The sequence below is a fragment of the Punica granatum genome, chromosome 2 (assembly GCF_007655135.1).
Source record: "Punica granatum isolate Tunisia-2019 chromosome 2, ASM765513v2, whole genome shotgun sequence".
NCBI lineage: Eukaryota > Viridiplantae > Streptophyta > Magnoliopsida > Myrtales > Lythraceae > Punica > Punica granatum.
Window position 1 is genome coordinate 3,282,656 of NC_045128.1, and position 27,951 is coordinate 3,310,606.

At 40.9% G+C, this 27,951-nt stretch overlaps 4 protein-coding genes across 5 annotated transcripts; 2 read left to right on the top strand and 2 right to left on the bottom strand.

The window, feature by feature from the left end:
- Positions 1 to 3,906: 3,906 nt before the first annotated feature.
- On the top strand, positions 3,907 to 9,387 carry LOC116194183. The gene is made up of 15 exons (XM_031522935.1): positions 3,907 to 4,225; positions 4,421 to 4,515; positions 4,602 to 4,715; positions 5,261 to 5,365; positions 5,495 to 5,566; positions 5,660 to 5,772; positions 6,403 to 6,537; positions 7,129 to 7,197; positions 7,398 to 7,485; positions 7,567 to 7,638; positions 7,719 to 7,819; positions 8,129 to 8,246; positions 8,412 to 8,471; positions 8,570 to 8,680; positions 8,985 to 9,387. The coding sequence occupies exons 1-15, from the start codon at positions 4,114 to 4,116 to the stop codon at positions 9,099 to 9,101; spliced, it is 1,482 nt and encodes a 493-aa protein (XP_031378795.1). The 5' UTR covers positions 3,907 to 4,113; the 3' UTR covers positions 9,102 to 9,387.
- Positions 9,388 to 10,415: 1,028 nt separating this feature from the next.
- Positions 10,416 to 15,720, top strand: LOC116194184. The gene is made up of 16 exons (XM_031522936.1): positions 10,416 to 10,718; positions 10,861 to 10,983; positions 11,226 to 11,320; positions 11,443 to 11,556; positions 12,061 to 12,165; positions 12,295 to 12,366; positions 12,828 to 12,940; positions 13,057 to 13,197; positions 13,821 to 13,889; positions 14,053 to 14,140; positions 14,222 to 14,293; positions 14,380 to 14,480; positions 14,683 to 14,800; positions 14,895 to 14,954; positions 15,061 to 15,171; positions 15,421 to 15,720. The coding sequence occupies exons 2-16, from the start codon at positions 10,887 to 10,889 to the stop codon at positions 15,532 to 15,534; spliced, it is 1,470 nt and encodes a 489-aa protein (XP_031378796.1). The 5' UTR covers positions 10,416 to 10,718; positions 10,861 to 10,886; the 3' UTR covers positions 15,535 to 15,720.
- A 367-nt stretch (positions 15,721 to 16,087) lies between these two features.
- Positions 16,088 to 20,620, bottom strand: LOC116194182 (LRR receptor-like serine/threonine-protein kinase RPK2). The gene is made up of 2 exons (XM_031522934.1): positions 16,892 to 20,620; positions 16,088 to 16,593 (listed from the first exon to the last, which is right to left on the bottom strand). Exon 1 carries the CDS (start codon positions 20,114 to 20,116, stop codon positions 16,979 to 16,981), a length of 3,138 nt encoding a protein of 1,045 aa, XP_031378794.1. The 5' UTR covers positions 20,117 to 20,620; the 3' UTR covers positions 16,088 to 16,593; positions 16,892 to 16,978.
- Positions 20,621 to 24,865: 4,245 nt separating this feature from the next.
- LOC116194102 (rRNA-processing protein UTP23 homolog) lies at positions 24,866 to 27,774 on the bottom strand. Of its 2 annotated transcripts, XM_031522822.1 has the most exons (7): positions 27,580 to 27,774; positions 27,240 to 27,440; positions 26,778 to 26,858; positions 26,202 to 26,322; positions 25,614 to 25,916; positions 25,398 to 25,463; positions 24,866 to 25,185 (listed from the first exon to the last, which is right to left on the bottom strand). In XM_031522822.1, the coding sequence occupies exons 2-7, from the start codon at positions 27,428 to 27,430 to the stop codon at positions 25,096 to 25,098; spliced, it is 852 nt and encodes a 283-aa protein (XP_031378682.1). In that variant the 5' UTR covers positions 27,431 to 27,440; positions 27,580 to 27,774; the 3' UTR covers positions 24,866 to 25,095. The 2 variants fall into 2 exon arrangements, with proteins under 2 accessions (XP_031378682.1, XP_031378683.1); XM_031522823.1 differs by lacking the exon at positions 27,580 to 27,774 and having other exon boundaries at positions 27,240 to 27,455.
- Between the last annotated feature and the right edge of the window lie 177 nt (positions 27,775 to 27,951).

The window sequence follows — 27,951 nt, forward strand, 5'->3', positions numbered from 1 at the left end:
TGTGTTCCCTTTAGCTTAGCGAACTATATCGACAAACAAGATGGCAGATTACCAAAAGCATAGAATTGAAATGATATGGTCAAAGGAATCAGGCTTGAAATGTAAAACAAATGCAAGTGCAATGCACAAACATCGTAATTGCTTGTCACAAGAGTCACATAAAACAAACACATAGTTCAATCAACAACATAGCACACGCAACAAATATAAAACAAAGGTTTAGTAAATGACATAACAAATAAACTCTTAGTTATAAAGATATATCGTAGTAGACGATGGACCGTGGCCGTTCAAGGGTCAAGCAGGCTACAAACCCATGGCAACCTTGTATCATCGAGAAGGCACATGAACATACGCCGTGTGTGCTCCTCCCTTGAAAGTCGATCACTAGCCACGAGATACTCTTTTATGGACATAGATGGACGCATTTTATTCAGCACATCCATCGCCTCATCGCTGCTGCCCTTTGCTGGTTTGTCGGGGCTCGTCACGGATTTGCTTTTCTTCGTTTCAGGAGGGGTACAATTTATGTCCTTGTCCCTATTGCTGAGATTGCACTTCAACATGTCCAGGCACTCCTGCAACCGCGATTCGGTGGTCGAACTCCTTTTGTGCACACGACGACGGGACCCAGTAACAACTGGTTCGGTAACCTCATGAACGGGGTCATCACTATCGCCGGATCCCTCGTCAAGATTGATCGGTTCTTTCCCACGGCTTGACGCTGCTGCTAGGAACTCCTCTTCCATGCGTGCATATGTTTCTGGGCTCTTTGGTGGGTCGGTCGATGAAATTCGTAATGCACTTGTTGCTGTCTTAGACCTGAACAACTCTTTTAATGATGTGTAATGCTTGCAACCTTTGTTCTGAAAAGTCTTGAAGCTGCTGTTCTTCTGCATGTTTTAAAAAAAGCAACAAATATAAAAGTATGAACTACTGTATGTGGAAAATTACAAACTGGAAAAAGTATCAGAAGTAAAGGTTAGTGTTACTATACCTTAATAAACTTGTCTCAGACATCAGCATTCGCTTTTACGGTATTGGTTGTCTCATCCCAGCAGACTCCAGTGTGCCCAATTAGCTCGGTGAACTGCGTGTATTGGATCCTCAGTCTGCGTAGTTTCTGCAGCAACTTGTTGGCGTCGAGAATGGTGCCTGGGAATTGCTCTTCCAGCTCCTTATTCATTTGTTCCCAGTCCTTGGCTTTCCAATATGTTGTATGCGTCCTTGTGAACTTCTCGAGCAAGATGGTAATGAAAACGTTCTCCAGCGCTTCAGTCCACTCAAGTACGCCTTCACCCTTGGGGGCCATGTCTTTGAAACAACTAAAACAACAACTTATACTGCGGTGATACAATAAAATATGAGAAACAACAATGTTTGTGTGCACTTGTTGAAAATTCAGCACAAAAACAGACATATAAATATGCAAGCAAGGCAACATCTTCAGTGCAAAAAGTAGAGAATATGTCCAAATTCGACGTACAGAACCAAGTTTTTTCCCAACCTAAATTTAGCACATAAACAAAAGTTCATGGCTTATCATAAAGAAATGCTAAATCCCAAAGTCCCTCACTGGAAAATTTCGGAATGCGTAAAGCAAACGAAAGGACTCTATATCGCATCCGAGACATTTGCATGAGATATACAATCCATCATGCCCTTGAGACGAGAAGCACATCACATGATCAACTAATAATCAAATACTTAATAGCTTATGAACATACACATCATATTATTTCAGTCAAGCCACCGACCAGAGCAATCAAACCGAGCTATTTTCCCTGAAAAATTGACAGAAATAGCTCCATTCTTCGTCGCAAGAACGAATCATCAGCAAGAGCAACAACACAATCAATAAAACTACAGAAAGTTCCTCTGACAGAAAGTTCATCTGACAGAAAGTTCATCAAGCCATGCTATAGATCAATATGCAAAACTACAGAAAGTTCATCTAACAAGATACATACTATGTAATCGATATTACAATAATTCATTGTCCTTCATGCATATAAATCTGCTACATGGAGATTATTGCGATGCCAAATATTTGTTATCGAGAAACAAAAACCGCACCTCTGGAAGGAACAAATCAGAAAAGTAAAGCTCAGTCACGAATAGTTACTTCTCTCCAACAGAATCCATTGTACCCCTTGTGTGCAACCTAAGGTTCTGTAAACTAATTCTGACAGTCACATATGTAATCTAAACAAACATAACAAGCACAGAGCAAATTCAAGAAGAACAAGAACGGTTTATGAAATTACTGGCATTTAATTGCCATTCATTCAAGCATAAAAGACATAGAAAATTCAAGCTTTGATAAAGCTTTCATTTACTTTGGATGAACAGCACAGGACGAAAGCAAAAGCAGATTTCGGAATTCATGCTATTTCTATTAAGCCCTTCATAGACATTTCATCGAGCATGTGTGCTGCCTGTGACCAGGGGAAACAAACAAATGCAACAACGTAGGTTTCAGCAAAACAGATCAATGCATAACAGATCAATATTCCAATCCAATGCAGCCGGAATAGACAAATTGACCAACAACAATAACAAAATCAACCGCACAGATGTCCACAGAAAGCAATGAAACCGAAATCGACCAAAAATCATCAGCAATTTCGTCCAACAACTCGGCCGCAGACCTATCCTCAACCCTGCATAAAAATTGGGGAAAATCACATAATGTAATTTGAAATTGGTGGAAGAAAGTACCTTTCCCTTCGATATGGAATTGGCTTCGGACGAAGACGCCTCTTATACCGTAACACCCACTGGTAGGGGCCCGATAAAATTCGACGCCTGTCCACTGATCTTCACAGACGACCGAATTCTGCAGGGGGGACTAAAGCTTCACGCGTTCGTAGAGGATAGGGAGCGTGCGGTAGAACCGACAGATTCGCGGATTAAAGCTTCACGGATGTAGATCACAGAAGGAAGAAAGTTGGGGAGGCAGCGAGGTGTCTGAAGAGTAGAAGAACGGTGGGTAGGGGCCTCTCCTGTTCAGTCAAAGAAATGAGCTGGTCTTTGCACGGCCTGGGGTGTGGTGGGGGCAAGGCCACGAGCTTCAGAGTGGTGGACCCCACAAACGGTCAAATTTTTTTTGTCTTCTTTTACAATCACAATCACAATCACAAATTCTTCACTTTAACTCCGAAAACAAACGCATAATTTTCCCTTAATCTTGACTTAAAAATTAAGAGATTTCAGGTATGTTCCAAATTTTCGGTAGCCCATTATTCCAATCTTTTCCCGTCGTACTATGCCGATAGACTTCGACATTACTTTGCCCACATTCGCTCCTACCTCGAGCTAGTCATCGAAATTGGCTACATGACACTGCTACAGATATAGACAACAATTCTCTGTATCGTGTCCCGTCTCACATTCTATTCGAGTTCCGATCCATTTTTAACTCGGGTATCATTGAGATCCACGTTTAATCGAGGATTGATTCGATGTTGTTGATTATTATCCTGATGACCACCTTGACAGAGCGGTGAAGATGGCTTCGAAGATCGATCACATGATGTTGCACTTTTATTTCCTTTTAATGCTAACTCGATTGGCTCGAAAACAATATATTTTTAAGATGTGATAAGTAATTTGAACGTCAAGTAGATTGTAATTTTCAAGATAATAAAAGTTAGCATTCATATTTTTCACATGTTTGATTACAAGTCAATTCATCAACTGTGAAACTCATATAACTAAAATCCGTGCATAACATAGGTTAACTTATTATTATTTATTCATTAGTTAAATTAGAAGTCCAATGGAAAAAGGGGAAAAAAGAAAAAGAAAAAGAAAAAGAAAAAGAAGCAGTTAAATCAACAAAAGGAGTAATTAATCATGTCGAGGGAAAGTAATTAAGAAATGGGGCTATGATTAGTGGGGACTAATCAGGGTGGAGTTGTCAGTTACATTACTTGCAGGCAGCTTCTCTTCCGTCTGTGTCTTGTCTGTGTTTGTGATTCTCTTGCCTTCTCCTGTCGGCAAAGGATGAATTGAACCCTCCACCTTCGTCTCCCGAATCTCTCCCACCTCCCAGCTTCCTTCTTATAGGTGATTTAACCGGAGAGAGCGTCCGGCGTTTGCTGTTCAGCCATGGCGACAGCGGCGGAGAAGGAGAAGAAGAAGGAGGTGATTCGGCTGGAGCCCGAGTCCGTGATTCCAGTCCTGAAGCCGAAGATCATCATGACCCTGGCCAATCTCATAGGTGAGCCCCCTTCTTCACCCGTTGATACCTATGACATTGCTCCGTGATGTCCGTAGGGTTTTCCGGTTGATCAGACTAGGTGTAATGCGGACCCCATTCCCGGGAGACTGAATGCGGTAGCTTAGCTCGGGGCGGAACTACGAGTCGGTAATGGAAGAGTAACCATAGTACTGATCATGTATGGTGCATTTGCAGAGCGCAGCACTGACCGCGCCGAGTTTCTGAAGCTGTGCAAGAGAATCGAGTACACCATTCGAGCTTGGTATCTTCTGCAGTTTGAAGATTTGATGGTAAACTGGAGGCTTCCCCGGCTTTGTTGATGTGAAGGCTCCGGTTTTTTTCTGCTGTTGATTTTTGAATCTGGATGTGCTTGCAGCAATTGTACTCCCTTTTTGACCCTCAACATGGGGCACAGAAGTTGGAGCAGCAGAAACTCTCTCCTGAAGAAATCGACGTGCTCGAACAAAATTTTCTCACTTACTTGTTTCAGGTAATGATGCTAACTGGTTACTATATTTTGGAGACCGAGTTCATGGTAACAAGTAGAGTGTAATTTTTCCCAATGAGAAATAAGCATTTATGGCTCAGGTTATTGTCGTAGTTGATGAGGACAATTTTGTTACGGATTTTTTAGGATGAATCGAGGTGTAGCTTCCTAATATGTGAGAACAACAGCATTTTCGCTTGATTATCCTTGTTTCAACACTCATTCTATTGCACCTCTTCGGATTGTCTGAGTTCATGTCCTCTGATAGTCTGACTCTCTGTGACCCTGTCACACAAGGTTTTTGAAACATGGACAACAATTTATCAGCTTATCTTTTGCTAATCTGCAATATGAATCTGATGCTGAGCATTACTGAAAAGGCTTATCACTTACGGGCAAATGGATAGAGTCAAGCAGGATCCAACTACTACTTTGAGTAGATACTTATTATTAACCGATATATTTTAACTGAAAGAGCATAAAGCCAGTCCTTAAAGTTGTATGATTTTTAATTGTGTATATGCTTATTATGCACACATAATTTGCAGGTTATGGAGAAGAGCAATTTCAAAATTACTACTGATGATGAGACCGATGTTGCACTTTCAGGCCAATATCTCTTGAACCTTCCTATATCTGTAGATGAATCGAAGGTCTCTACCTGCATTCATGCAATTACAAGTAGTTTTGTCGTAAATGTGTGGTGCTGGTTTCGTGAAGATCTTAAATTTTGGGCCCTTTGTTTTCTACTGACAACTACATCTGTTTTTTATCTAATGTAGTTGGACAAGAAGCTCCTAAAAAGATACTTTGAAGAACATCCTCATGAGAACCTTCCAGATTTTTCAGATAAGGTACTTGTTTTGCTGAGACTGCAAGGTTAAAACTGTTTGATGAACATCTCCCTTCACTCCTGTCTGATTCTCTGCTCATTTTTCTTTCTAAAGTACGTTATCTTCCGGCGTGGCATTGGCATTGATCGGACAACTGACTACTTCTTTATGGAGAAAGTGGACATGATTATTACACGTCTATGGGCGTATCTGCTTAGAATTACCAGGTGAGTCTTGCTTCGATTTTTGTCAAGATGCTGAAGAAAGGTTTTTAGGCCCTCAGCATGAAGGCTGACTTGCATTGTCTATAGACAGACAGATAATACTCTCAGCTTTCTTGCTCCTGTACATCTGTTCTTTATGTGCTTTGCATATGTGTTGTTGCATGCTATACAAGTTGATAAATTGTGCTGCGCTGCTCCAGTTGATGAAATTTATGTATCCGCTACTGAAAACTTAAATGGGGCCGTTTGGATTCAGAGTTAAAGTTACTTTGATTTTGATTATGGAAAAGGACAAATGAGATGTGATTATAAATTTGACTTGGGAAACGTGTATTTTTGTTGTATAGTGTATTGAGTTAAAGTTAAAGTTAAAATTTTTGAATTGGGAAATGTGTATTTTTGTTGTGTAGTGTGTTGAGTTAAAGTTAAAGTTAAAGTTAAAGTTAAAGTTAAAGTTAAAGTTAAAATCATTGAACTCGGAATCCAAACGGGGCCAATACTTATGCTATTGTAATTGTGGGATTTCAAATGGCTAGGTGCATGCTGCAGTACTTTTTCATATCTGAGATGATTTTTCAGGACATGCCTAATTTATCGCTTTTGAAAATTTCATCTGAGCTATGGTGCTTGCAGAATCAACAAAATTTTGTCTAGGAGGTCAAGAAGACGGCCTAAGAAGGATCCCAAGAAGACTGATGAGATCATACCTGAAGAAGATCAAGATGACCTTTGTGTTGAACGCATCCGTATTGAAAATATGGAACTAAGGTGAAATATGGCTTACTACCATGAAGTGTGCTTATATCATTTATATGTTATATATTGGGTGGACTCATGTGCAGCTTTTGGTGATTGGGCTTGTTGAGAAAACCTTAAAGTTCACCTTAAAGAGTCAAATCTAGTATCCAGTTTATTATCACTTTGTGAGAGGTCTCAAATTTGTCTTTGTGGTAAATCATGACGTACTTAGAAGAATTGACCGTCAAAGTAAACCTGAATTCGCCACATGTTGTAGTTGGCGATGCTAATGTAGAAGCTCTTTGCGAGTGACATGCAGACCTAATTCCATGACATGTGGGATTGCATTAAAACATATATGCAAGACAGCTCAAACCTTTGTTTTTTGTTTTCCCTAAATAGAAGCCCTTTTTGTCTGGATACTTGGTCCCTGAGAAAGTCCCACTCTGATATGCGCAGCCTCGAGGCTTTGTGCAGCTTAGTGGCGGGGTAGCTGAACCTTTTCTTCTGCAACAATTACTAGATTTTATACAACCAACGCATGCCGTTATGTACGAATTGGGATGCATATTTGCTGTTTTCCTCTTCTGCCATTGATTTAGTTTTCACTTTGTTGGACAGTTTTCGCAATCTAATGAGTAAGATCACGATCCAGGAACCCACTTTCGACAGAATAATTGTAGTTTACAGGTACTCTCTATATTGTTGTTCAGTTCATCTTTCTCTCGAAAGGACAACGTGCTAATTTTTTAGGTTACAAACAGGTGTTCAAACTAGATTATAGAATTTGCATAATTTGATAGTCCAATACGATATTGATTTCTTCAACTGATGCTACTGGAATTATGGTGAAGAAGTATTTGATGGCCAGGAGTGGCTTTTTTCTCCAGGCAAGCTGGTACAAAATCAAAAACAGAACGAGGAATTTTTGTGAAGCATTTTAGGAACATTCCAATGGCCGACATGGAAATTGTTCTTGTAAGCTCTGCTCTGGCCTCAATCCGTTTAGTCTGTGCATCTCTTGTGACATCATGTTGCTGATATTTGTGTATTGAACAGCCTGAAAAAAAAAATCCTGGATTAACCCCAATGGACTGGGTGAAGTTTCTGGGCTCCGCAGTAGTTGGGCTGGTTAGTATTATGGAACTCATCGAGATCTTCTTTTCAATTTTATCTCCGATACGATTCATAAAGTCTATTTATGTTTGCAGGTTGCTGTATTTAGTTCTGTTGAAATGCCTAAAGCAGATCTTTGGGTTATTTTCGCTGTCCTTTCTACAGTGATTGGTTACTGTGCTAAGACATACTTCACGTTAAGTATCTCCTCCTCCTTTCTCTTTTCGATGCTCTTGCTCATACACTTCCTATATTCATCTGGTGGAAATGAACACTTTCGATATTACTCATAATTAGTCTGCAGTCAGAGAAGCCGTATAGTCATTTAGTTGTGGCTGTACGGTTGTACAGCGATATAGCAGATTAATATCCATCTAACACTTACCCCGAAAGGGCGGAAAAGATATCGTTGGGACTTGGTACTAAAATATGCCTTTTGGTTTTCCTGGATATAAGCGGATTCTCGTTTCACTTTTTCAAAATCTATTCTGGCTGCTGATTACAGGTTCCAGGCAAACTTGGCTGCATATCAGAACTTAATTACCCAGTCCATGTATGACAAACAATTGGATAGTGGAAAGGGGACTCTCCTACACTTGTGTGACGACGTGATTCAACAGGAAGTATGTCGGCAGTCTCATGAACTTCTGCAGCCTGATATACTTCGGCTTCTATCCTCACTACATATGATATAATAGTAACATTTTAATTGTCTCTGCAAGCCATATTTGAATCGCTGCACTTTCAAAAGAGCATCCCTTAGATTATTCCCTGTCCTTGCTTTGTAGGTTAAAGAGGTCATAATATCATACTTCATACTGATGGAGCAGGGCAAAGCTACTAGACAGGTTTCTCTCATTATTACGTCATTGATATATTTTTGACAAATTTAGGGTTCTTATTGGCTTTTACTCAATTTCTCATATCGCGTCATAATATGTTCAAGGATTTGGACGTGCGGTGTGAGGAACTTATTAAAGAAGAGTTTGGTGAGAGCTGTAACTTTGACGTGGATGATGCAGTTCAAAAACTGGAGAAACTAGGCATCGTCTCTCGGGTAAGGGAAACTTTTCTGGCATAGGCATATACTATATCTTTAACCCGAGTTAATGTCGTCTGTTCCTGTATTAGCTTGAGATTGTTATCTGAGACAGTTTGATAGGAGGGATTGCTGCCTTACTTTTTTGTGATGGATGTTTGAAATTTTCCATGAAATTGTGGTGGAATCAGGATTAGAGTTACTAGGCATTGTCTGTGCCATCTCTAACTTAGAGGCAATTCTGAATACATGACCGCTTGTAGCTACTTTTCTACTTTGTGCTATGAGTGAGGGACAGAAAGCTTAATGTTCTCGTTTCCAGGACACTATTGGAAGATATTTCTGTGTCAGCCTTAAGCACGCCAACGACATCATTGGCACGACGACAGAAGAGCTTGTCCTCAAGGCAAGACAGAGTGGTGCTGTTGCTGCTACTTGATCTGATGTTAGGAGGTGCCCTCAAATGTCCGTGGATAGTCATCCTGCTGATAAGAAGGCCTCTGACGTGCCGGAGATGTAACTAGACATTCTCTCTTTCCCTTCATTTGTTCTTCAATTTGGGGTTTCCACTTGTTCTTTCTGATCATGTAATTATGATTGGATGATTGTTGAGTGTTAGTTTGTCGTTCTTTGTTCGGTAAATTCAGTAGTGTCCTGTTAGAATTAAGTTTGTGGTCAGTAATAATAAATTGATGTACAGGACTATCCTTTGCCAATCCCTTTTACTGGAAACAAAACTATCTCATAACGAGAAAGTGAGTGTAGTGGGTGGATTATACCTCACCGCAGCCTCACCGACCACTAGATCACTGGCATGGTAGTCTAGTAGTTAAACTCCAAGCGCTCCATTTGAACATCACAAGTTTGAACTTCACTGAGGATATAAAGCTCGCTACTATGTGGGTGTATAATGGGATGGTGGTGGTCGGCTCATAATTCTTAATTCAGTGGATCTTTGACTTAATTCACTAGTGTGTTGGTAAGGCTGCGGTGATTAAGTTGGGCTAAAGTCTTAGCGAGCCATGGCGAAAGAAACATTTTGTGGCAATTAGATTCATTGCGGGTTAATAATCTGACCTAATCTTTATACCCAGCAAAAAAATAAAAATAAAGAATAAAGAGAAAGTGAGTGTAGTACAGTGATATACATTTGCTTATGAATTAAGATGTTTCATGTTCAATTCTCATTGGTGGACCACCCTTAAAAACTGACCGAAGAAACTATGAGTAGGAGTATGTGTGTGTTATATTTGCGGATTTATGGTAATGCTATATGCTCAATCTGCTAATCAATGGCCATTCAGGAAGTAGAGAAGTGTTATATTCGCGGATTTGTGGTATGCTACATGCTCAATCTGCTAATCAATTATGCCCATTCATAAAGAAGAAAAATTACAAGACATCGAGCTCAATGCTAATTGCTAACTCCGATCAAAGTCAACAGTGGAGTCTGGCACTTTCGTCGACCCTTGGATTAGAATGACTATTAGTACTCGATCCCGAGAGGAGAGCATATAGGAGAAGAGATATAGATAAGGGAGAGGGAAGGTTGGTGTTAACCATCCGCACCGCCTGGCTAAGTCGTAATGGCCAGCGACGAGCCACCCGAACCTGGGCGTGGAGGAAGAGATGCTCTTAAAAAATGAGAGAAGACACAAGGCTGCTCGCAAGGACAAAAGAGCAAAAACTATCAAACATCGAGGACTATTTTGGTCCTTAATATATATGGATAGATCTGTTGCGTGTAAACCGAAAATGGCGGCTGCGGAGAGCTCCGATATGATCGGATTCTTTACCTCGTCAGTCAGTCTCCCTACTCGCCTTCTCCGTTATCTACAGATCGCCATGGTTGCTCTCGCGAAGTTTGTTCCTCTGGCAATGGCGGGAAGTTCAGCTCCCGCGCAGACCTCGTGGCGGTTATGGGAGCAGGAAACAGAAAGCGGCGTCAGTTGGTAAGACACAACGACTCCATCGCTAGAAATGGGGGAAGAGATAACGGATGACAGCATAACAACTGTCATTTCAGGAGAGAGATAGGGGCGATTGCAGGGGACAGGTAGAGCAAACGATCTATCTAAAAATACGTATCCTTTGGTTCTGTTGATGAGTTGAAATTCATTAAAAAGCCTGATGAAATTTCTGATCGGTTTGGTTAAACCCTTGCAATTTCCATCTTCCCCAAATCTTCCCGGCTGCAGCTTCGTTCCCCCCCGCTTGATCAGCAATGGCAGAGAACAAGAAGGACATGATTCGGCTGGAGCGGGAGTCCGTGATCCCAATTCTGAAGCAGAAGATCATTACCACCCTCGCCAACCTCATAGGTGACGCATTTCATCGGTCTCTATCGCTGTAATCATAATTCCCGCTGATTTTGGCAATGCATATATGTTTTTTGGATATCAGGACAGCCTGGATATAAAAACATTATTAATGCCTTTGCAATGAAATGCGGCAGATTCTGTTTGGAACAATGTGTCGGTTGGTAATGGCGTGCGACCGTAGTACTTGTTTTCTGCTGTTACATTGTCGTAAGTAGAATCTTAATTTCATGGTTCTTGTGCAGGGTCTGATGCTGAACGCGAGGACTTTTTGAACCTTTGTCAGAGAGTTGAACACACTGTTCGTGCTTGGTATCTTTTCCAATTTGAAGATTTGATGGTACTATAACTATTCCTGAACTTGTATTGATGTGAAGAGTCCATTGTAATCAGCTTGAATGGTATTTTCACCGCCTTCAGTTATCTCCGCCTTTGACATTTGAGTTTGAATATTATCTGCAGGAACTGTACTCCCTCTTTGACCCTGCAAACGGACCTCAGAAATTGGCGCAACAGGACTTGTGTCCTGAAGAAATTGATAAACTTGAACAGACCTTCCTCAAGTACCTATTTCGGGTAACGTAGCTGCTTGATTAGTTATTTTTCAACTGAGTAACGGCCGTTTCTTATGGATATTTTAGGTTAAGTGGAGGTGTAGCTTTGGAATGACCTCTTCCTTAAATGCATTTAGCAATTCATTCGTCTTGTTGAATTCATGACACTATCTTCAATGAGTGAAAGAACAGGACCTGGAAATTAGTCAGTATTCTTTCTTTTACTACCCGCATTTAAGTGTCCCCTGACTTTCTCCTGGTTCTATGATATGCACTTTTTGGGAACTTGGAAGACTCTAATCAGGATAACCTCTCTTAGAAGTAATCTGAATCTAGTGATGACCAGTTTACTATGAAAGGCGTATCATTTATGGACAAATAAAGTATTAACCAGGCCCGCATTTCGTTTTCGAGAAGATACTTCTTCATTAGATCGATTATATTCAATGTGAAAGAGCCTAGAGCAACTCTTTCAAGATATTTATTTCTTAGTTGTTCATATCTGTTGTTCTCTTATTATCTGCAGGTTATGGAAAAGAGCAACTTTAAGATCGCGACAGAAGAGGAGGTTGATATTGCACTGTCTGGCCAGTACCTCTTAAATCTTCCTATTTCCGTCGATGAATCTAAGGTCTTTAACTGCACTAATGCAACTATATGGAGCGTTTTCCATATGTACTATTGTGGTTATGATGAAGATCCTAAAATATGAGGCCCTTATCTTCTAATGATGCCTACATTTGTTTTTGGTTGAATGTAGCTGGACAAGAAGCTGTTGAAGAGGTACTTTGAAGATCATCCTCAGGAGAATCTACCAGATTTTATAGATAAGGTACTTGTCTTCTTAAGGCTGAAATGTTTAAATTGTTTGAACTTCAATGTGGAATGATGCTTTTAGGGTTCCTTTTTGAAACCGGTTCTTCTCTTTTGGTAGTGAAGTATGTCAATTATTCACTTGAAATTCATTATTGGTTAAAACAACTTCCTGTCGAACTTCTGAAAATCTTTTAGTAGCCTTGGTTTTCCTATTATTTTTTGTTAAAGAATCCTTCATGTATGGTTTTGCATTCATGCTGGTAATAAAATCTTCTGTTTTAAGTAAGATGAGTTTGTGAGACATAAAATGTGGCTTTTCTGTCGGCCAATTTGTTCATGTTTGTGCAGTGTGGATTATTGGGTTCTGTAAGTCCCTTTTCTGATTCTATGACAGTTCTCGAATGGGGTGAGGGTAATAACTTTTCTGTGTCTCTCTATACTCCCTGTCTGAATTTCTTCCCTTTTTTCCCTTTTAAGTATGTTATCTTCCGGCGTGGTGTTGGGATCGATCGGACAACTGACTACTTTTTCATGGAGAAAGTGGACATGATTATTTCACGTCTATGGTCATTTTTGCTGACATTTACCAGGTGAGTGTTCTTTTAGATATATCTTATTATGAGTACATACTTTTAGAACTTCCTCATTCCCCAGCATTCTTCATTGGTTTCTTTTGAAGATTTCATCTGGTCTATTATGTTTGCAGGATCGATGAACTTTTCTCTGTGAAGCCAAGCAAATGCCATAAGAAAAATACCAAAAAGAACAATGAAATTACAGCCGATGATTGCGAAGAGCAGAATGAACTTTATGTTGAACGTCTCCGTATCGAAAATATGGAACTGAGGTTATTCATATAACTTCTGTTTATGTTTAGAAGCCTTGGGGTTCTGTCATGAACGTATTTTCTTGTCACTTCTAAGGTGTATGCATGCTTTCTTGCAATGCTGGATGGAGGCATCCGTAGCTTTTGCCAATTGAACATTTCAGAAAATTTTTGTTGTTTTTGAGAGTTCTCAATTCTTTCCTAGACCGTGAGATTTGTCCGAAAATACACACACACACACACACACACACACACTGCTACTTCAAGTACTTGTAATTGTGTTGCAGCTTGTGATGCCAAGCTAGAAGCTCTATACCAGCACCAGTGACGTGCAGATCTAATATCATGACATGTGCAATTATTTTAGTACTAGCTAGAGCTCAACACTTAATAATTTTCTTAAGATGTAAACCCTTTTTTTCCATCTGGAACCTCATCCTTAGCAAGCCATGCCAGCCCTAATCCTTCCTATGCAGCTCAGTGATGGGAGAGCTAAAGCTTTCATGTCAACAAATACATCATCTTTTGACAGCTTATTCATGTTTCTGTCTGCATATTGTGTTGCATAGATGCTGTTGTTTACCTCTTGCTGCCTCTTTTATTTAGTGCTCATTTTGAAGTGTTATTTGCTTTTTGTTGCACAGCTTACAAAATTTGATGAGTAAGACCACGATCCAGGAACCCATCTTCGAAAGGATAATTGTTGTTTACAGGTACCTGTATTTTCTTTCAGTTCCATGTTTTCCTCTTGGGGGTCAAATAGATTTCATGGGCACACGTAATTCATTGTTCTGATAAGATATGATATCTTCAATTGATGCCACTGGAATTATGGTGACTAAATATTTGATGCCCAAAAGTGCTTCGTCTCTCCAGGCAAGCAAGTACAGAATCAAAAACAGAACGCGGAATATATGTGAAGCATTTTAAGAACATTCCCATGGCTGATATGGAAATAGTTCTTGTAATTCTCTTCCTTGGCTTGGGGTCTTATAATCTGGCATCTTTCATTACTTCATATTGTTAATTCCCGTTTATTTAACAGCCAGAGAAGAAAAATCCTGGATTAACTCCAATGGATTGGGTGAAGTTTGTGGGCTCTGCGATAATTGGGCTGGTTAGTATTTTGAGACTGATGAAATCTTCTTTCCTTTCCTATCATTGTTGCCAACCATGATCTATAAAAGCATTGTCATTTTGCAGGTCGCAGTATTTGGTTCCGTCGAAATGCCTAAAGCAGATCTTTGGGTTATCTTTGCCGTCCTTTCTACTGTGATTGGTTACTGCGCCAAAACATATTTCACGTTAAGTATCTTCTTTTCTTTTTTTTTCCCCGGATGCTGTAGCTCATACACTGCATAATGCATTGCCGGTGCACAATTACACTGGTGCTAGCGAAATTAATTCTTTAGAATCTTCAAATTGAATTTACTAATAAATGAATTCCAAGTTTTCAGTCAGATTTCACATGGTCGACTGAATGTGGCTGTTGGTTATTGGCTATAGGTTCACGGCAAACTTGGCTGGATATCAGAACTTGATTACCAGGTCCATGTATGACAAACAACTGGATAGTGGCAAGGGGACTCTTCTACATTTGTGCGATGATGTGATTCAACAAGAAGTATGTTGCCAGTCCTGTAATTTTTTTCATCCTGATCTTACTGTAGACTATTGCCGTCAGTAACTATAGTATTCTTCATGCTCTCATTTTGCAGGTTAAAGAGGTTATAATATCGTACTTCATACTGATGCAACGAGGCAAAGCCAGTTTGCTGGTACTGTCGCTATTAATTATTTCTGTATGTTTCCTTGAACTTTTGGGTGGATCTTTGGGTTTTCAGAGGCTTAATTTCTCCTTGTTGCATCATAATGTTGTCAAAGGATTTGGATCTGCGGTGCGAGGAACTATTGAAAGAAGAGTTTGGTGAGACCTGTAACTTTGACGTGGATGATGCAGTTCAGAAATTGGAGAAATTAGGAATTGTTTCACAGGTAAGGGATTATACTCCTACTTTACATCTGATTGGTCCGTTGGTTAGATAGATCAACCTCATGATTGACTTAAAACATACCTTCTTCATGTTTCTCTAATGGATGCTTAGAATTCCCTTTTGTTTCGCTCCCCAAAACCGTTTAGGAACACTTACTCAGTGCCCCTATTATATTGTTCAGCTTTTCTTACCTATGTCTGTTCCGTTTTCGATGCAATGAGCCTGCAAATGACCATAAGAATAATTCCAGGATGCCCTGGGAAGATATTCCTGCATGAGCCTTAAACAAGCCAACCAGAAGATCGGGACCACGATAGAGGAGCTCATCCTCTTGGCGAGACAAAGCAAAGGTCCTGCGGATTGATCCATATTACGATCCAAAGACAATTTGACTGCTGAACACCTGAAAGACAGCCGGGGCCGTCTTGTTTTCTGGAGTTGGCACTGCTTGTTTCAATCGTGTAATTATGACCAACTGATGATAGTTGTCAATTGTAAATTCAATCATTTGGCATTATTAAAAATCCACTTTTTACCAATTTCCTTCAAATTAATTCGTCACTGTGTCTTTCTGCAAGCAGCAGTGCTTAGTACGAAAGAAAAGAGCCATCATATCATATTAACAGAGGGGTTCGAGTTGACACCATGAATGGACGGCTTCGACTAGTTAGGTTGCCAATATACTCCATTTCTGAGTCGGAACCATCCAACGGGATATTTTATCTGTTAACTTAGTCATTGATATTCTGGCTAGCTCTTCATGGGGACTAAAATATACATGCAGTAGGTGCCCTGGTGACCTGATACATATGAGAAAATCTCGGTGCCGACATAGTTCAAGGTCATCCGGGATTCACCAGAGTACAGTGTTTCGGTGCCTCAGTTGTCCTGTGTAGCAGCAAATTGGAGTGTACATAGAACACAGAACAATAACTTATCCGAACTTTATAACAGGATTTAAGGAAAAATTCATCGATATCCAATTTGCTGATACAAATCAGTTCTGTCACATGTACATGTAGGGATTAACCCTTTAGTACTCTACTTGCTGATGTACAATTTGATCCCCTAAGCATGAGATTTCCGGGTTTGGCAGAATTTTACCTTGCAGAACTTCCGAATCCATCAGAACTTCCTTCCAGCAGTTGCCAGAGCACAGAAAAACAGCACTGTAAGGAAGCAAGACCTGCGCGGAGTTACTCGAATGCATTTTAGCGGTCCCCTCTCAGATTTATACCTGCTCATACTTCTTGGGGAATATGTTGGGACTTAAGACACCTCCACGAGATTGATCTGAAAGCGTTTCGCTGCTCCCTTGGAAGATGGTCTGTTCTACATCATGATGGCCCGAACTTACATGGAAGTTTGGGTTCCACTAGAAGATCATGCCAAACGATTCCTCGGGTTGGACTCTCGTGCAACTCTGCAAAAAACATGACATGTAAGGCCTCAGTTGCATGGGGCGAGTTTGCTGCAATGTTGAATTTCGAGACTACAGATCCAGAAAAGAAGAGAGGTCTGAACTTTTTAAAGAGAAAAATGAGCTAAAAAACTATAAAAACAGAAAAATTAATGACAACATCAGACCATTTAATGAAGGATTTCATGATTCATTAGAAACCGAGCTAATGCTTTCGTGAACGACAAAACATGAGGCATGCTGTTTCATAGGTAATATAATATTGTTGTTAATGAAGGATGCAGAGAAACCGAAATCTCACCTCAGCAAAGCTTCCGGTGCAGCAATGGTGACTTTTGATTCAGACATGTTCTGAACACCGACACACGAGCCATCGGCGCACTGCTGGTTATGATCCCAACTGCTTCAACTTCTCGACGACCTGCTTCATTGAAGGCCGAATGGAGAGCAACTCTGAGGTGCAGTACGAAGCTAGCCTAAGCAACCCCAGTAGGTTCCCACTCGGCCCACCTTCCCACAGCTCCAGAGAGAAGAATTCCTGGGCGCGTCCTTCCCTTAGGAGGAGCTTGGCCCATCCAACGATATTGAACCCGTTTCTGTAGTCTGAGAATGAGGGGTCAATTGATTTCTTCCCTGACATGAGTTCTAATAGCACGACCCCAAAGCTGTAGACATCTGCCTTGTCAGAAACCCTACAAGTGGTTGCATACTCGGGGGCGACATATCCGAAGGTTCCTAACACATCAGTAGTTGCGTGGGTCTCAGAAACTTCCAATAGCCTCGCGAGTCCAAAGTCCGATAAGTAGGCATGCAGTTCCTTATCGAGCAAGATGTTGCTTGGCTTAATATCCCGATGAACAATGCGAGGGCTGCAAGAATAGTGAAGGTAGGCAAGAGCCTGAGCCACATCAAGGGCTATCTTGTGGATCACCAGCCACTCTAAGTTCTTGCCTGACCTCTCATGTATGAAGGTCTCGAGGTTCCCACCCGAAAGGTAATTATAGACTAGGAACATCTCTGTCTCACCCATAAAATACCCGAGAAGGGTCACGAGGTTCTTGTGTCGAATTCTTCCCAATGTCCTTATCTCCGCATCGAATTGCTGAATTCCTTGAAAACGGCCCACCGAGAGCCTCTTCACAGCCACTAGGAAGCCTGGGAGGAGTTCTGCCTTGTAGGTTGACCCGAAGCCTCCTGTTCCTATTAGGTTCCTAATGCTGAAATTATCTGTAGCTCCAACAACACTTTCGTAGTTCAGCTCAGGTGGGGCATTGGGAAAGGTTATAATCACCCTCTTTCGCAAGCTCGTTCCTTGACGGAACTTTCTCTTTGCTATGACAAGAACGAGGACGATGACTAGGAAAGTGAGAAGTATAACGCATGCAGAGGTTACAAGTGCAATGATGAGAGGCCTTGGTCGTTTCCAACCATGCATTCTGTGGACTTCAAGAGGGACTGGGAGACCACCAGGTGGGGCAGATAAGTCCGGGCATGAATGCAGATAAAGGTTTCCCTTGAAAGCTTCGCAATCATTTTCGTGTTGGAGGCGAGGAATATGGCCCGACAGGTTGTTGAAGGAAAGATCAAGCTTGGTGAGATTTGGAAGCACTGAGAAAGACGGAGGAATTTCACCCGAAAGCCAGTTGTGATCGAGAAACAGAGTTTCAAGACTTGAGGCGTTTGTTAAACTTGCAGGTATTGCTCCCATCAGAGCATTTTGAGAGAGATCAAGGCACACAATAGAATTCAGCTGACCGAGTTCAGATGGAATTTCTCCGGTAAAATTGTTTCCTCCAAGAAGAAGCCACTTCAGGTCCTTCAATTTCCCCAACTCATCGGGTAAAACTCCCGACAATCTATTACCACGCAAGTCAAGAAGTTGCAACATCGTCAAGTCACCGATTGCAGGAGAAATCGACCCACCAATCTGATTCTGTGCTGCTTCAAATTCCGTTACCTTCATGCAATCAAGAAGAAGTACTGAATCATTTGCCATCAATATCTCGTTTGCACTCAAGTTCACCGACAAACTTCGCAAGCTACTACAATTGGATACAAGGCTAACCGGAAAGGGCCCACCGAACCTGTTATTGTTCAGCAACAACCTGTAGGAAAATCTATCTTTTGTTGCCACATACCTGTCCCCGATGACAAACAATGGCAATGGGCCTATGAAGCTGTTCCAGCTCAAGTCATGAGCAATTGCAAATTTATCACTGCTAAAAGGAATGTTAGAGTAGCTTCTCTCAACATCTTCCACAGTTAATATATTGGCATATTTTCCATAAGAGATAATACGGCTAACACAAATGCATTCCCGGAATCTCGAAAGTCCACCGGTTATATTATTCCGGCTCACATTGAAGTACACCATACAAGGGACTGGAAGCTGTGAGGGGAGATAACCCACCAAATTATTCGAACTTAGGTCCAAGAAAGTGAGATTTCTACACATCCCTAAGCTCTGAGGCACCACACCGGTGATGTAATTCTGACCCATGTTGAGTGCTCTAAGCGGGCAAGAATCAGTCCAATAAGTCGGCAACCTCCCCTCAAGATTTGCCCTTGGGGCCCATAACATCTGCAGGCTCGGAAGCTGAAACACTTCATAAGGGATACCCCCAACAAAGGCATTGAACTCACCTCGAAGGCTCTCCATTGAACTATCACCACTCGAACTAGAAGAATAGTCCATCAGATTAGTCAGTATAAGAACTGACAATTTCCTGCAATAAGATAACTCTTTTGGGATCCTATCGGTGAAGCTGTTTCGAGAAACATCGAGGACTCGGAGCTCAACAATCTGCCCAATCTGTGGAGGAATCTTACCCTCTAGAATGTTGCCATCGAGCAAGAGGGTCCTCAAGTTTATGCATTTCCCGATCTCCGGCGGTATATTGCCGATCAGGAAGTTATTGGAGAGCTTCAAATGCCTCAAGAACCTACAACTACTAGTCCTATGAATGGTTATCCCACCAGAAAGCTGATTGTTTGACAAATCGACAGAGCTCAATCTTCCATGGCCAATCAACTCATTGGGAATCGAACCGGAAAACAGGTTACCGGACAGGTTAAGCAGTCGAAGAGTGTGGATATGGCTTATCTGGTTGGGGATCTCCCCGGAGAAATTGTTCCCTTGGAGCTCCAACACCTGAAGGGACTGAAGCCTCTCGATGCTCCCTGGGATCTCGCCGGTGAAGAAGTTGCAGGGGAGAGACAGAGCTTGGAGCTCGCTCAGGTCCCCAACAGACGCCGGTAGGGTTCCGGAGAGTCCGCCATCGGATTCAGCTGAGCAAGAACTCCCTTTGAGGTTCAGAGCCACCACCCTGTCGGAAGACCCATCGCAGGTGACGCCGTACCAAGTGCAGTGGCTCACGGAGGCATTCCAGCTCGAGAGGCGGCGCGAGAGGCCGGGGGCGGCGGCGCTCTTGAAGCTGAGGAGCAACATTGCGTCTCCGCAGACCGAGAACACAGGTCCCAATAAAGCAAAAATGAGAGAAACCCAGAACAAAAGGATAGCCGCCATGGTCGTACGGACAAAGCTGCAGTGAGGGAATGCTCCGGCGAGATCTAAACAGTACCGGAAGCTCAGCTCCGGCGAACAAACGAACCAAACAGAGCGCAGTGAAAGGAAGAAACTGTAATGTGATGAAGAATGGCGACAATGGTAACGCCTCTCCCCCCTTTGGAGCTGTAAATGGTAACCACTCTCCCCCTACCTCTCTCTCTCTCTCTCTGTGTCTGTCTCTTTCTCTCTCTACTGGTTCTTGGGTATCAGAGTTCAAGGAGAGCTACATGGGATTGAACTATTGGGTAAAGAAAGAGAGTAGAGAGAGAGAGAGAGAGAGAGAGAGAGAGAGAGAGACAAAGGAGAGAGAGAACGAGCAAGTTCGGACATATATTGGACAATGGACCAAGGACGGAGAAGGACAAGGGGGTTAGAGGAGAGGAGAGGAGAGGAGAGCTCGGAGGAAGAAGACAAAGCAGGGGAGGAGCAGAGCAAAGCCGGCGTCAGGAACAGGAAGCCTGCTATGCTACTATAGCCTATATAGTACAACACCTCACGACAGTGCATCGCGTGTTCTTTTTGTTCGAAGTTTCCCGTATGGTTAGTAACAGTAACACTCGTCCAAGCGGTAAATCAACCGCCCCCGACATGAAGATGCGGTCACAAGTTGGCTTCTTCATGAGGGATTTACTTCCTGGTTTTCCCGCATGGAATCTTCCAATGTCCATGGTTTTATATTATTATATTATTAAATCTTATATCAATATATATATATATATAGTGAAAAAAAAAACAATGAATCTTATTAAGACCACCGATAATGTTTCGAGTTCAGTTACTCTCATCGTTTAATATTCCGGTCTACTTTCGTATGTGAAGATTTTATCTGCTCGTCGTGTGATGATTAACCACTAGAGTTAGAGACACGAGATATATTGACGCACCGCGTTTTAATTAATTGACACTTTTTTATCATCTTTATTCATGTAGTAGCATCGCTCATTAAATTAGTATCGCTTAGTTAAATTACATATATTAATTCTCTTTCTTTTTTTCTTTTTTTTTTTGTAAATAGGATCTATTTTAAAGATATTTTACAGCATCAAAAGATGGTGTAGTGCTGTGGGCACGCCCTCACCTATTGATTTAGAAGTCGCAGATTCGATATCTAGTGGCACTACTCGTGCCTCTTGTCCCGATTCGATACCTAATAATACTACTCGTGCTTTTTTATTAATTATTTATGATTTCTCTTTTATTATATTAAGGCTTAACTTAAGTTAATCCAAGACAGCCATGTCACTTCTTCCTCCCTTGTACATTTTCTTCAACGGGAGATATCAAAGTCAAAATCGTTATACAACTTTCAATGTACAGTTGTTTTTAAGTATATAAGAAATTGATTTGGCAAGTGAATCGCTCAAATTCCATAAATTTATTTATTACAAGAACTCAAACAATTACGACATCAGAATGCAAAATTAAGAATGAACAGATAAACGTACGATAGCGTCATGTAGAAGTTCACCGAATGATGTCCGAGACAAATTGTACCTAACGATCTCCTCCTATACGCGCTCGACTCATATCCCGATCTGGCAGCATTGTATAGTGATTTCTTACCCACTCCTTTGATATTGTATTCAATTTTGGATCATTCGCGACCGTTAGTTATTGGACGATTCCTTTTTTTCCCACATAAGTCCGAACACTATTTAATGTGCACACTACACAGTCGCAATAAACCAAAATCAATAGAGACCAAATTTAGAAACTAAGCATAATTATTGGGATTTTTTTTATGAATAATAATTAATGGGATAAAAGGGGGGACCAGAACCCCAGAATCGAGCTGAATGTCTGTCAGTTGTCAGTATTTTTACTTTTAGAAATCGTATATTGAAAAAAAAAATTATTGAATAGGAGATTCCTCCATTCGTCTAAAATGCGAATAACGTAGGCGGCTATTTAGAGTTTGCATGTCTTGTCATGTATGTGCAATAGAAATATAGGCCCTACTTCAACGTGATGTTCTATATTTCATAAAATAGGAGAATCCATTTCTCGCACTTGGGACATTTAATTCGTACTCTTACGTTGAGCAAGCTTGATCATATCGGAGTGACGTATAGTTGTTCGAACTTAATGGCTCGGCGCATCTATTGCTCCAAGAAAGCTACATTGAATATATACCCATTGACTTCGGCTTCTAGTATAATCAATTTAGTTTGGACATGAATTTTGTGTCCACTTAAGAAAATGTGGCAAATGCCTCTGAGCCTAATTTATGTGTTTAGGTCCAAGGAAGGACACTGGCATTTTCTTGAGCGGGGAAATTTAGGTATAATTTGACAAAATTAAGGTGGACATATAGGGATACTCATATTCATATATATATATATATATATATAAATGTATATTTATGTCACTAATTTATGAATTTGACACAAGATATACCTACTCTTTCGTTTATAAAAATTGTATTATATTATTGATTGACAGAATGCATGACTTATTAGGTCAACGTGAAAATAAAGGCTTTGAGATTTGGAAGTCGTGGTCAAAAAAACAAAAAAAACAAAAAGAAAAGAAAAGAAAAGAAAAAGAAAGACATTTGGAAGCCATATGCGTAATGTTCCAACAAGTGGAAAGACTTGGGGGAGGGACAGTTACTTCACCAATATCATTTTTCAGAATAACTAAATTAAATAGTTTTTTTTTATCTTTCGGAAATTTCTATGGTTCATTTGCCAACGATTTAATTATGAAAACATGACACGAGGGTGATGTAATTTGTAGAACTTATCTACACATTAAGATTATTGAGCATTTTCACTCTATTGGCTGAAAATAATTTGATCTGAATGTTGGTTTATTCTTGACACGAAGTGTTTTAATTGAATTTCAAACTTCGTGATCCAATTTACCTTAAAGTTTAAATTTTGAATTTCAAAAATCTGAGTATTATAAGAAAAGAAATGTAGGGACCAAATAATAAGATAATTTTCATGGGAAAATGAAGAAACAAAAATTTTCATAAAGTGATTTCTTGTTTGTTCTCGCAAGTACTTATCTATGGCCTTTTGTTGGCTAGGAATCTTTTGGTATCGAACATAAACTGACAACACAAAATCGACATGAAAGAAATAAGTAAGGCAAATTTTACATTTTATTGGGAGTTTATATAGGGACATCAAATTCTGTCAGCTTAAGATAGCACTTTACCCCTTATATAAGATCTGATCATGATTATCAGTTCGTATTCAACATTTGCTATCAACAACGATTAAATTCTCTCAATGAATACTACCGACGGCGCGAGAAAGGACCAAAACCAATCCCAGGAAGCAGTAAAGGTACATAGGATTTTTCTGTTCAGGTGAAGATAGTCATGAACATTGTTGTTATCTCTTTCGTTCATGTAACTATCAGTATGTGCTTTAGGTTTAGGAAGGGACCCGATATCTATTACACATAGTTTATGTATCCAGCTCCCAATTTTCGAGCCAAAATTGAAGCACGAGATTTATTGATTAACTAAGCAAAATGTTTTTTTAATTACTTAATTATCTGAGAAATTGAATAGAGGATGTCCCAATCGAGGAGGACCACTAGACTTATCGATACACTAACCATCTTGACTAATTTTGTCAAACTATCTAGTAAACTATATTATTATCATTAATTAATATAATTACATATTTGAATGAGTCATCGAGATGCCCCTTTTCGTTTTTAAAATATATATTACAATAAAAAGAAAAAAGAAAAAAACATGAGACTGGAGATTGAACCTTTTAAGGTTACGTCTTAGATTTCACGATAAGTTTAGATCATTAACACTTTCGACTTTGTACGGAAATTCTAAGCAGCAGCTAAGGCCATTAGGGAACCATGGTTGGCTGCTCACCGATCGACTCCCTTTCAGTTCTACTTTCATCTACCTTTCCAAAGTTATTCGATACACACGCGTTTTTATCTCGTCACGTATCTCCGAGCTCTTCTCTTGATCTTTCGTTTTATGAATATGGAGTATCATCCCAAAACAACGTGTATTTTTCTCTACGGTAGATTTTCTGTAATTCAGGTGTCCTATGGTCGTCATGCATACGAGTAAAATCTTGTTGTCCGTACGATAGGAAAAATACATGAAACGCAATGAAAAATGGCTGACAGTAACGTGACACGACATGTTAATTGGGCATGCACTTACAAGCCGATGATCGAGGACGGAATCACGGAGGAGGCAGCAAAGTGATAAAGAGTAAGATATGAAAGGGGACAATCCATGTACTATGATGTGAATTTTACGGTGCTGGGAGGGTCATGTGGCCCCGGCGCCGACCCCAGTCAAACATTAGATCGCCCCAACGAGAGATGGCTAATCCAACAGCCGGTGGGCCGGGCCACGGTGTCCCCCGGACATAGTAGAAGGTATCGGGGCTTTCGTCTAGATGTCTGATAAGATGGTGATGGCTGCCTTTCTGAAGTCGAAAGGCAATTACTTCTCCACAGTGGATGTCACTGTCCCCATTCCCATCTTCAATGGCTCTCCTCCCTCCCCCGAGGTCTCTATTATTGATCACACCGTGCTGCCCTTCTTCGGGTCGAGGAAAAGTTAGCAACCCCTTTTTTACCCGGGAGGATGAACACCCGAACGATCTTACCGTTTGGACAGTCCAGAATATGTTTTCTATGGCTTCAGCCGCCCTGACATCAATAATCAGCCCCCCAGAATTTCTAGAAGACCTACAGACACAACAGAGCTAAAAGACACAGAAATCACAGTAGCCAAATGCTTCCTCATACAATCACTAGTCAGGAACCCGCACCGCCATTACAGTAATTTTTCCGTCACGAAGTTCTGTTTGAGTCATTAACATTAACTAAGAAAATGGATAATACATACATCACTAACTGTGGGCAAAAAGGGACTTGAGAATCAACATAGCCAAAATTGCTCTCTATAGTGGTTCTGTGTCCTGCAAAAACCTCAGTTAATCCATCACCAGAGGCTTTTTGCTTTTGCGCAATCTCTTCCTCTTCCTACCTCTACTTCTCGTGTGACCTTCATTCACTTCCTTTTCCTGCATGAGAAAATCCGAGATTTTAATCTTCGAAGTGAATGAGTACAGGTTGATGGCAAGTATAAAAGGTCGGTTTTCGGCTTTTTGCATCAGAATGAGCACCAAAGTGGGTGAACAAGATTATATACTTCATTTTGATAATTTTCGACCTGTTCAGGTTGTCTTTTTAAAGGTAAATAGGAAGAGATTAGCATGGAATTATGCACACATACCTTCTCTGATGTGGGTTTTTCATTTCCATGAGTCTTCTTCTTCAAACATGACAATGGGTTCGGACCCTGCAAAGAACAAATGCAGCAAGAAACGTTCAACATAGTCAAATATATCCCAACATGACAATATGAATATTATATTACAGTAAGGTACACAATGGCACAACCAGAAAGAGAAAGGTCTCTATGGAATTTGTGCATGCTATAGATACGAACCTTCGCTTTCTTTCTCTTGAACTGAGGCTTATCCTTCACACCAAGTCCTTTCTTCACAGCTTGTGTCTTTTCTGCTACTGCTTTATATCCATCTTGACCAGCAAGATCTTCCTCTTCATCAGAGTGCTTTGGTTTCGTGGATGCCAAAATCACCCCTGTTTTCTTTTCCAACATTTTCCGCTCCTCCTCAGATATATGCAAGCGCTCTTCTTCAGAATCTTTGGCATATTTGCGTTGAGCTGCAGACGGTTGCTCCAGAAATAGAACATTTCTCAGGCCAAACATTATAGGGATACAGGGCATCTGAATACAAATATTTCAGTTATGATTGCTTAAGAACATGACTCGTTGAAAAAAAGTAAGAGGCAGTGTGACTAAATTAAGAAAGGGCAGAAATGCAAGTTCAATAATGAAAAGTGTAATGTCCAAATAGATACATTTAAATCGAGTCCCGGATAGAAAAGGAATTCTCATCCTGCAACAATAACTCTATACAGAAAAAAATGCAACCATTATAACTATAAGTACATAAAAAAGATCCTGATGCCCTTGCCAAAGACTTAAGTGCTATAACAACCAATGACTAACCTCCTTTAGCTTTCTCCGAAGATCAGCATCTTGAGTAGCCACAAAAAAGTGTTCACGATTATTTTCCTTAACAACCTCCAAGATGCAGCTATCAGCCTTGGTCTTGCCCTCATGATCACACCTAAATAGTAGAATCCCGGGTGAGTTTATGTGGAGCCACAGAAATGCTCGGTCTCGTTCATAATAGAAAATGAATCCACATCTCCATTCAATATTCGGCGAAATGGAAAACCATGTGAAAAATACATAGGATTTCTTCTCACAAAAAGATTTCTTTGACAAAAATAATAGGGGCTTTCTTCCTGGAAAGGGGAAAAATGGATATAAAATCCAATTATGTAAAGATGGATAGAGAAAACTGAGAAAACAATGCTGCCAGTCATGGACAAACGGTACAATCTCAAGAGTTCTGGTTTGAGCTGCTCCAGACTTCACTACAAACCTAGCGAAAGGCATGAAGAGGATCCACTTCACTCCATACAGATATATGGAGGGAACAATCTCAGGGCTTTCTTCTGTGTGGCTATCATTATTAACATTCAAATCGAGAGATGAGCTTAGGACAGGTATACTGACCTCGCAACTGCAAAACTACGTGCAGTAGCAAGTGCTTCGGAGTGGGATCTCCCCAGTCTCTTCAGTTCCTCTAGAACACATCTATTATCAACAACAACGAAAATCAACAAGAAAATTCATCGCGGCCAAAGAACTTCCAAAAAAAAAAAAACGAACATTCAACGCATCCACACAATTTCGTGATATCAAAACTCCAATGTTACTTTATTCTTGGGATATCTAGCCCATTTGGTATCAAACACTGTACCGACTGATGCACGAACTCATGGCCACATGTTTTCAAAAAGTAATGAACGGAAAGTACTCTTGTTATTACGACAACTCCAAAACTTCATTAGTCTATGTCTGGAACCAACTAATTCTATCCATATGTCACAAATTTCATGCCCACTCGAACACATGCTTTTACACCAACATGACAACTCGTATTAGCTGGCTACAGGGAAGAAGAGAGGGGGGGACCTCGTGGTGAAGAGCTTGACGGGGGCGGAGAGAATGTTCGAGATAGCCCTATCGGCAGGATCGACCCGATGGACGACGAGGTTGTGCACGAAGGTGCCATCACACAGCACCTTAAATGGCTTCCTGAAGCCGTAACATGCCGTGTAGAATGTCACCGCCTTGCGGCGACGCCTCTGCTTCGTGTGCTTCATCTATGCCGCTCTGCATCAATGCACAGCGAAGAGCAATGAGGAAAATTTCCTGATAATATCAGCAAGAGCAATCAAAACACAGAGCAGCAGAGGATTGGACAGCAACGCCTCTGCTCTGCCCTGCCCCAAGAGAGAGTGAGAGACAGTACCTGAGATCGGAGAAGACGCGGAGGATCCGAGGAACGGCAGCGCGATGAAGCAGATTGACGATATCGGAGGTTGAGGGGTGGTTTAGGGTTTAAGGCTTAAGCCCCTCCAACTGCACGCTGCAGGACTTGGAATGCCGTCGGCGGGTGATCTGAGCTGGAAGAGGAAGGATCCGCCTGATTATGGATGGGTCTGTTTCTCTCTCCTTTTTGCCCGCCCGTATACGATATCGGGTGGCTCGGGCGAAGCCCGTTTTACATTTCATTTTTATTTTTCCCCCCTTTTCTATTATTTTTTTCGATTATAAAAAAAAGGAAAAACAAAAGAGTCCACTGACAAAAACCAAACTTGCAAATTCTTGGTTCTTATTAACT